Genomic DNA, 9,731 nt, shown 5'->3' with positions numbered 1-9,731 from the left:
AAGATTTATTCAATACATCTGCATAGGTCCAAGAAATAGATTTAAATGGTTTTATAAAAGTTGATCTGGCAAAAATCAGTACAATGAAGTTTTAATATATTCTAAAATGTTCAAGAAGCATTCTGTTCAGTACTAATTGATATAAAATGTCATTTTAATAAAAATGTTGGAGCATTAATCAACTCTGATCATTTTTAGCAGGTAAAGAAGATGAACGATAAATGATTTCTTTCCTAATTTATTTCATGTAACCAAGTTGAGCTACCTTTTTCATACCCCTTTAATGAAAAACCTGCATCAAGGAAACTATGAATAACTGAACATAACCGACATTTCACAAGTGGCAGAAATAACAATTGCTGGCATAAGTATTTCAACACGCCAATACAGCATTTATTACCCCGCCTTTTAAGTGAAATCAAGTTAGAAAAATGACTAGACATAAAACTAAGAACAATGACCTCATATCTGGAATAAATGTTGAAAAATGTAACTTCTAGGATGACTACACAACCAATCAGTTCATTAATTCAAATATTTTAAACATAAGCAGTATTTCTCCTTTGGCTTTATTATATATTTTTATATGTATATTGGAACATATACATATATCAAGTTTATTTTAAGTGGCAGTTCATCTTGGCAGTTGAGGATGAGTCAACCCAGTCACTCCCCTGGAAGTGAGTCTCTGAAGACAAATTTCACAGTGGCCCAGAGCTTAGTAAATAGCAATTTAAAAATACGGACACTTTCAAGAATCAAAATTATGATTATTTCATTTCAGGGTTCAATTTCTTTGCATCAATCTGGATGTAACAAATTGACATTACTGATCCCACCCCAAATTTCAGCCAAAACACCTTTTGTGATATGTATGACCTTACAACAACCAAAGGTACTACCAAATCAAATGTAGAATTAATTCCTTTAAAACAGGAATCCATTTTTATTTTCAATATAAAGAAAAGTAATTCCATTAAATGTAGCTATTCCAAACTTGCAGGGTGGATCAATTATGTGTACAAAAAATAACAAACATGGCAATTAAAAATGCTAATTTAACATCAAATTATTTCTGCATGTAAATATCAACAAAAAAATGATCAAACAACATTATGTAAATAAGCAAGGCTAACACAAATGGGAAATAAATACGATAATTATTTTTAATAAATATATTAATAATTACTGTATTCATAATCCACCAACACCAGTTTGCACAGTCCAAAGCTGTGCTAATTCAGATCATATTTACATTTTGTTGTGCATATCCCATTTGACACAATTTTGGCCACTTCTCTAACACATAACGGTTACTTAAAAGGAAGCTATAATATGCACCACTTTCCATATCGAGAGTTTCTCATGACAGTTTATAAGGGGAGGAGGGTATCTCATTCCAATATCAAAGGTAAAATTGAGGAGGACTCACAAACCATTGAATTCTCAGAGGTCTTTACTTGATATAAGCACTATTAACTTATCCAAAATCCAGTTAGTTTCTCCAAACTCATTAGAATATAAAAATGAGTAACACACTTAAATGGTCAAAAATTTTCAAAATGTATATGGAAATAATCTAACCATTACTTTCTCATTTCATTTTAATAACATAAATCTATTTGTCTCATTTTAAAACATATATTAAAAACAAAACTGAGATTATCATAACAACACAACATTTAACTATCTTTACAGTTAAGTTTCCTCCAAGTTCTCTCATATTGATTACACTCTCTCTAACTACTTCCAAAGGGGATCCCACTCTAAGTTATTCTTAAACCCAAAATACATGATCATTCAAACATGAAACAAGGAATGAATTCTTAAGTAAGAGATATTGTATCTCAATATTCCTTTCCTAGTTTCATTTCCAAAGACAATTTTGAATTAGCTCTGGTCCGCCACTCCACAGAAAAAATACACAAAACTGGAAAAACCTTTCTTTTTTTTTCAATGGCAATAACAAGAAGATAACAAGTTAACATCATCATCACCATACATTCATATCATTTTCTCTCTAGTGCCACATGCACACACAAACATACAATGAATCCAAAATCCCTTATTATTTTTTTTTTTGCAGCTCATCTTTCTCTGTGACTCTGTGAAAATTCAGGTATGCCGTAGGATGGAACAGATTCCAAGAAAAAAATTCATATGCACAAGAGCTAAAAACTGTAAATCTGAGGTGATTAAAAATAACGGCATATCTGAAGCTTCACGGTTTTTTGCATGATTCTCAAAAGAGAAATAAATCTAGGTGCTTGGGCTTTTCCTGCCTGCACATAAGTGGAAATGGCAGTGTATTTGCTAAAGAAAGAAGTGTTGTCACACACATTCATTCATTCCCACACTCGCACACTCATGCAATCTTAAATGTATTCATCTTTTTAAAATTTCTGTAGTCATCCTATCAAAGGAAAACTTCTTTAACTTGAAGGGGGGTACAGTGGAAAACTGCTCGATATGTTCTATCAACAAACAAAAAAAGTAAGCAAGTAACAATGGACTGCTTCATGAAAGCCAGGAGTTGCTTTGTAGCAACTTCACTATAAGCAGACCAATCTAACCCTATCATAGCACTCCAATATTGTTAAGATGTAAGGCAGTTGCAGTAACAACTTACCACACCCCAAAATATAACTGTCGTATTTCACCTCAGCAATGAACAAAACTGTTTGCATACCAAATAATTTAACTGGCAGTTTCATGTTGAAATGTTTCCACCACAAACCATAGTATACATATATATGTACACATGTATATGTATTATATAACTGTCCATTACATAACTATACCCAAAAATCAAAAAAATTACTCAGCCAGGCTCATTTAAATTTGTATAATTACAAAACTGATTCAACAATTTTTCAGTTATACATACATAAATAAAGCTGTAACAATATGTATTACTAAGCCACAAGGGAAAAAAATGAAAAAAATCAACTTTTTCACTTCCTTCTGAGTGACAGAAGATGGACAGAGGATGAGATGTCCCATTTATATATTTTCTGAGGCATTTATGAAGGGAGAGGGAGGAAATACTGTCAAACTTCTGCAAAACTTTCATCAACAATAGCTTTAAACCATTAATGGCAGTAGCATAACAGAAAACTAAACTTTTCTTAAACAACATTTTTATCAAAAAAACTAATATTTTTTGAGCACATCTATGGAAGAATAAAACATATCTCCTCAAACTGGAACTTACAGGCATTGCACTAATTAAGAGCCAAACAGGACTTTTTTAACAACAATTTCTCGTCTTTCTTTGCAAACTTTGACCCACCCTCTGTCACACCTAAGCATTCATGCACACACCTTCATTACTTTTTTTTATTATATATACGCATATTTATTTCTTCCCATTGAATTTCCAAACTCCAAAACCTACTACCCTTCTCTCTAGCCCTATTTCAATGAAAGGAGCATTTACTTGGGGATTAAGTGACCTTTTCCAAAAAGGACACTATTTTATATAAAAGCTTTTTTTAAAGGGGGACAAGTGAATTATTTCAAACAAGAGCCCCTCCATTAAATTCCTCTCCCACATCCTGGTCAACATTAACACTTTCATCAAACTATGAAAGCATCCTATTTTTCACCCAGTTTGTAAAAGACTGCACTTTGATGAGATATTACTTTCACTCAAAATTTCACAGAGACTTCACCCTGATGTCATGTTCATCCAGTTCAGTGTAGACTATCAGCTGGCATGGGATTATTAATTACATTTGTCACTTGTAGAGACAGTGAGCTTCTTTCAACATAAGGGATAGAGCATACGTAAACATTTACAGGGCAATGAACAAAGGGTGTTTCTTGGGAGAGACTGATCCAGGAGACAAAGATGAGAAAAGATGGAGGAGGACCAAATTTTGTTTGCAAACACTGTCCAGTCATTAGTCCTTTTTCCCACACCATCTTCATTTCACATTTTCCTATCTAGTTTATTATTATTTATTATTTTTTTCGCACACGCTAGAGCAAGCTGAAGATTCCCAGAGTCCACTTGTCTTGTCCGTGGCGACTTTTTTTGTGTGCAAAACGTACTACTTGTCACACCATTCTTCTCTTCTTACTTTCATTAGTTTGCAGGAGGTCAACACTGTTAAACTCTGTTTGCTTTTTACACAACATATAATCATCAATCAAATACCATAAGGATTTTTTCTTCTACCATATTTTTTATATCTTTTAAGCATCCTAACACAACATGAGAAGGAAGGTGTATGATGAGGAAGAGGAGTACTTTGGATGGATGTTGGGATGATGGCAACGATGATGATGTCAAAGGATTCTCTTTCGAGGAGGGGGAGGCAGTGGTGGAGAGGATGAAAAGGGGGACAGATGAAGGAAGCAAGATGGCTACCGAGGGAAATTTGTACAAATGATCAAAACTACTCATTTAAAAACAATGAGGGATACATCCCCAAGGTATAATGTGAGGTAGCAATAGGGCAAAGTAAAGATTTTTTAAATCTTTCAATCATGCTCCTCATGCTTATTTCCTCTTTAAGTAGCCTCAAACATGCACCACTAATTATTTATTTATTGCAAATGATTAAACTAACTTCAGATAATCATTTGGTAATTCAACAAAAAACACTTGAACACATTTAAAATCAACTAATTTACGTGGAATAATAGTCAATAATTTAAACATTTTTGTACTCTTTAGAGTAGATCCAACATTTTAGATAAATAGTCCAAAGAACCCTCGGTAACATTAAGCAATTAATAGGCCATTTCAGCTGGTAGGCTTTTTCTCATGTACCCATGTAAGGAATGAATGCAAATGGCAACATAAAAGCAATCAAAAACCATACTGGCTAACCGTTAAAAATTCGCAAAGATGTACTTTTTTTCTTAAGCCATATATAAAAAACCCAGCAAATCTTGAGGTCTTCTAACAGCACACATTTAACAATTCTGTTTACACAACTTACTTGCCTTTGACAATTTTTTAAAACATTAAATTTAAATTCTTTTCTCTCTCAAAAACAAATGCAAAACAAGGACCAAATGTTGTTATAAATGGATTTTGATGACAGATTTGTTTCATACACACACTCACACACACGCACAAACAAAAATTTTTCCTCATCCACAACCTCCTCTTCCTCTACCAAAAAAGTCCCACACAACATTGAAGCAGTTCCTCTACTTTCGTTTAAGTGGAGCTATGCATTTCGTTACTCTTTTTGAAGAGGTTTCGTGATGCCCACTGGGCAACTAGGAGGCTGGATAAATTCACTCTTTCCAACACCATATGCTCCACACACATCACCAGGTTCCAGCCTCCCTAAGACCAATGTACAGCATCTTACTCGAGGGAAGTATGTCAGCATCACAATTCCTTTGAGGATTGCCAGCTATCCATAGTTTTTAATTAGAGTTAAATTGTCCCAGCAATGAGCTGTCATTCATACTAAACAGGTTTAGAAACTCCCTAGAAATGTCTGTAATAAACAGGGACTTGTTTAGGAGCTACCAAATGGATTAAGAGGTACTTCAGCGCCAATAAGGTTTTGGGTATAAAATGGATTTGTCAAAATCTTTTATGTACTTTTCAGACATTGTAGGGAAGCTCTGGGGAAGAAGGAAATAACAAAGGAACCAGAAAAAACAGAGACGTAAGAAAAATTTTAGAGATTGTCTTGATGGAGGGAGAAATGGTATTGGAAGAAACTAGCAGATATAGAACTGTAATGCCCATCTGATATCCATACAACTTTAACTCAACATAAAAGACAAGAATTTAATTAATGCTGTCACAAGAGGAATAAATAAAGAAGACAGTTTACGAAGGAATTTGGTATAAAGTGAAATATGTAAACCACTGATTCAACATAAGGTAAATTTCTTAAAATCGCAGCAGAAACATAAAATTAACAGAAAAAAATAACATCAATAAGAGTCAACGACATTTAACAGCTTGTTCCAGAGCCACTCGTTGGAACACAAAAGATATGAACAGGAAGCTTTTAGGCATGGGTTAGACGTAAGAAATGAAATTGGAGCATGCATTATGTTGTGGCCCTCGTCAAAAGCCCGCACCACCGATCTAATGGCCTGGCCTACTTTGGATGGGGCAAAAACATTTTACTCTTTTTTTCTGATAGAGAGAGAGACACACGAGAGAGAGATAGAGAGAGAGATGCACTCACAGCACACAAACCAACATGATCATTCATTCACACATTCACACGTTGATCACAGATCAGTACCACCACATCCAAATTCCACTGCCAAGTGAACCGCAACGCTGGACATCAAACACTCCTTCCTCACCAACATCATTGCTTCGCTGGAGGACAGCTCCAAATAGGCTCCTCAAAAGCCTTCCAAATTTAACTGGCGTCAACACTTATTCTCCTCTCAAGAGCACCCTCTTCCACATTCTTGACAGCACTGCCACGGCAAAGCCTCCACCGTCTCGCGCCAGTGCCTATGTTTTCACTTTCCGGGACCACCCATAACACTCCCACCCCCCATGACCCCCGTGCCCCCTCCCCCACCCATCACTCCACCACCTCCATCACCGGTGGATGAGGACACGGTGGGCTTACTGCTGTGGTCCGGCCCCACACCTCCACCCCCACCTGCCCCACTGCCTCCTCCCACACTCCCGCCCGCAACACTCAAGCCAACACCGCCACCCACCATCCCTCCACCCCCCTCCTTCATTTTATCCACATAGTCCGCAAATATGTCCCGGAACCGAGACCAGGACTTCTCTGGGATTGTGATGGCAGTTCGGAAGTTTGTCTTCACCTGAAGGAAAAGAAAAAGATTGAATTTATAATGATTTTGAACTATTTCCATTAAATAGTCATATAGTTCAAACAGAGTACAATTTCTTGCAAGATGCTTAAGAAATACGAGGTGTGTTCAAAAAGTAACCTGGCTTTTCAAATTGTGTGGGAAACAAACATTTGATTTTTTGTGCCGGTACACATGTCCCAAACATAAGTATCTCTTTACAGTTTAAACTATTTTGCATATTTAGTTTGTTATTGATAGATACAAATGTTAGACATGTTTTGGTGTGCTCGGTGATTTTCAGCTATAAAAAAAATGGATCAAAGAATTTGCATCAAATTGTGTAAAAAATTGAATTAAGTGCTCTAAAAAACTTTAAATGTTGCCAAAGAAATACAGTGAGTATGCTCTGAGTAAAAAATATTTTTATAAGAGGTACAAGCTCTTCCAAGATGGCCGAGAAGATGCCAATGACGAACCATGCTTTGGATGCCCCAGCACATCAACAACAGATGAAAACGTTGAAGCAGCGAAGAAAATTGTTTTGATTAATAATCAAATCACTATTAGAGAAGATGCTGAGGATGTTGCCATATCAATTGGCAAGTGCCTTTCAATTTTTTCGGATGTTTTGGGCATGAGACGTGTGTCAACGAAGTTCATTCCGAAACTGCTTAATTTTGACCAGAAGAACCATCGCATGGGCATCGCTCAGGAGCTGTTGAATGACGCTCATGATGATCCTGATTTGCTCAATAAGATCAAAACTGGCAAATAATTATGGGTACATGGCTATTACGTCGAAACCAAAGCCCAATCGTGCCAATGGAAGAACCCAGAAGAACCAAGACCAAAAAAAACATGCCAAGTTCAATGAAATGTCAAGGTTTTCCTCACTATTTTCTTTGATTACTGTAACATAGTGCATCAGGAGTTCTTACCACAAGGTCATATGGTCAATAAGGAGTATTACCTTGAAGTTATGCACACTTTTAGAGAAGCAATATGAAAAAAACATCCAGAATTGTGGGAAATAAATTCATGGCTTTGGCATCACGATAAGGCACCTGCTCACTCATCGTTGCTTGCGAGAGATTATTTGGCCATTAACAACACCACAATCATGACTCAGTAACCATATTCACCGGATTTAGCCCCCTACGACTTTTTCCTGTTGCCAAAACTGAAGAGAACTATCAAAGGACAGAGATTTGCAATGATAAATACCATATCGCTTGAAGAGCTCAAGGTTATACCAAAAATTGCTTATCAGAATTGCTTTGAGGATTGGAAAAAGCATTGGCGCAAGTGTTTTATATCTGGAGAGGACTACTTTGAAGGGGATTACTTGCATATTGAAGAATAAATAAATATTTTTTCATAAAAATATAAAGTCACCTTACTTTTTGAACACCCCTCGTATATCGAGTAGGCTTACTATTAGCTTTTAAAACAGGTATTCCAATTTAAACCCAAAATTACAAAGTTATTGATAATATGGATGTAACCAAATCAATAAAAACTAAAAATTCAGCTTTAAGGAATGATATACACTTCAAACCACTTAAATAATTTATTTTCAAGTCAGTGGACTCTGCAATCTATTAAGATGTTCCTTTTAGTGATCCAGAGGTTCAGGAGGTTAAAAATGATGAGATAAATTTGATAAAAATTATGAAATAAATGCCATCTGAAGGCAGAGGTTTATCGAAGGTTCACAAGTTAACAGTCATAATTTTCAAATTTCAACCACTTTGTCAAAACATCTACTGGGATAGTAAAATCCATTAGGTCAGGTCAATTGCAATTTGAGCACAAATTTGTCATAGCACTCATCAAAACAACCATACTAGTTAAATGAACAAAATGACAACATTTACACAACTCCTTCATCTAAGAAGCACAGGGCCATAATTTAAAGACTCTTCCACCATCATACTCCACCACTTATAACCACACTTGCTTGAAAGAGAAATTAAAATGACAAACTCACCTCTGAGATACGCATGTAGATACCACGATTATTCTGTCCAATGTCAAAATAGAAATTCTTGTTTTCAACACGCATATGCCTCCCTTCGGGAAGGTCTCCTTTGAAGCCACCATCGTCCGTCCCAAACTCCTCCAAAAGGTCCGTGAGGGCGTCCCGGAACTCTATCATTCCCTGGGCTGGGATGGCTATCTGCGACCGGGGCCCTCCCCTCGTTATCGTCTGCGACACCTGTCCCACCCACAGTCCCAAGGAGGTATTTGCATTGGAATGGAAACAGGTTAGGATTGCATCAGCAGGATGGGGATAGGTAAGATTCAACAGGGTATGGAAGGACAAGGGCGGCAGCAGGGGCAAAAGAGAAGTGACCAAGGTTGTGGGGAAATGATCAAGACATTGGATTTCATCAGTGTGGAATTTTTGAGAGCGAGCACGCCAACAGAGAAAAGTGGACAAGAGACGGGTGACAAGGGTGATGATGAAATGCCAGAATGAGAATAATGCAAGCAGAGGGTCATGACGGGAATGATTTAAGATGGATGGGCATGGGGTTATGATTTCATGGGGGAAGGTAGGATGGATGAGGGAGAGGTTTTGTGGAAGACCAATGGGACGTGATTAGTGGGTGGGGGTGGGGGGGGAGAGAAGACAAAAAAAAAGGAGCAGAGGAAACACAACCGGTGAGGCATACACCACAGAATGCATTTAGGCCGCATTTTAGCCAGAGCTATGCAGCGAAATCTCTCGTGGTGGTCATCCCTCTTCACAAAGTATCTTATCACAACCTTTCCGCCGAACCTCTCAAGCATGACTCAAACCACTTTTACCTCTCCAACTTGATCACAATGAGACCCAAAAATATCCATCTCTTGGAACCTGAACCTTGTCTACCTAGTTTAAAACAACCACATTTCTATCAAGGCCTTAATAGAACAAAGATGCACAATCAACCATTTTTTTGTCATTTACACTG

The 9,731-nt window shown here is 36.8% G+C and overlaps 1 protein-coding gene across 1 annotated transcript in view; it reads right to left on the bottom strand.

Moving 5' to 3' along the window:
* Window positions 1-6,462: 6,462 nt before the first annotated feature.
* Window positions 6,463-9,731, bottom strand: part of Pur-alpha (Purine-rich binding protein-alpha) — a 72,184-nt gene continuing 68,915 nt past the window's right edge. Inside the window, exons 6-7 of the mRNA XM_071594233.1 lie at window positions 8,762-9,000; window positions 6,463-6,780 (exon numbers count right to left, since the gene is read on the bottom strand). Coding sequence (XP_071450334.1) covers window positions 6,463-6,780; window positions 8,762-9,000 — 557 coding nt within the window. The remainder of the gene's footprint in view (window positions 6,781-8,761; window positions 9,001-9,731) is intronic.

Source organism: Hetaerina americana, unplaced genomic scaffold (genome assembly GCF_022747635.1).
Source record: "Hetaerina americana unplaced genomic scaffold, ioHetAmer1.1.p SCAF_6, whole genome shotgun sequence".
In the NCBI taxonomy this organism is placed as follows: domain Eukaryota; kingdom Metazoa; phylum Arthropoda; class Insecta; order Odonata; family Calopterygidae; genus Hetaerina; species Hetaerina americana.
The sequence above is the reverse complement of the archived record's forward strand: the minus strand, read 5'-3'. Positions and strand labels throughout refer to the sequence as shown.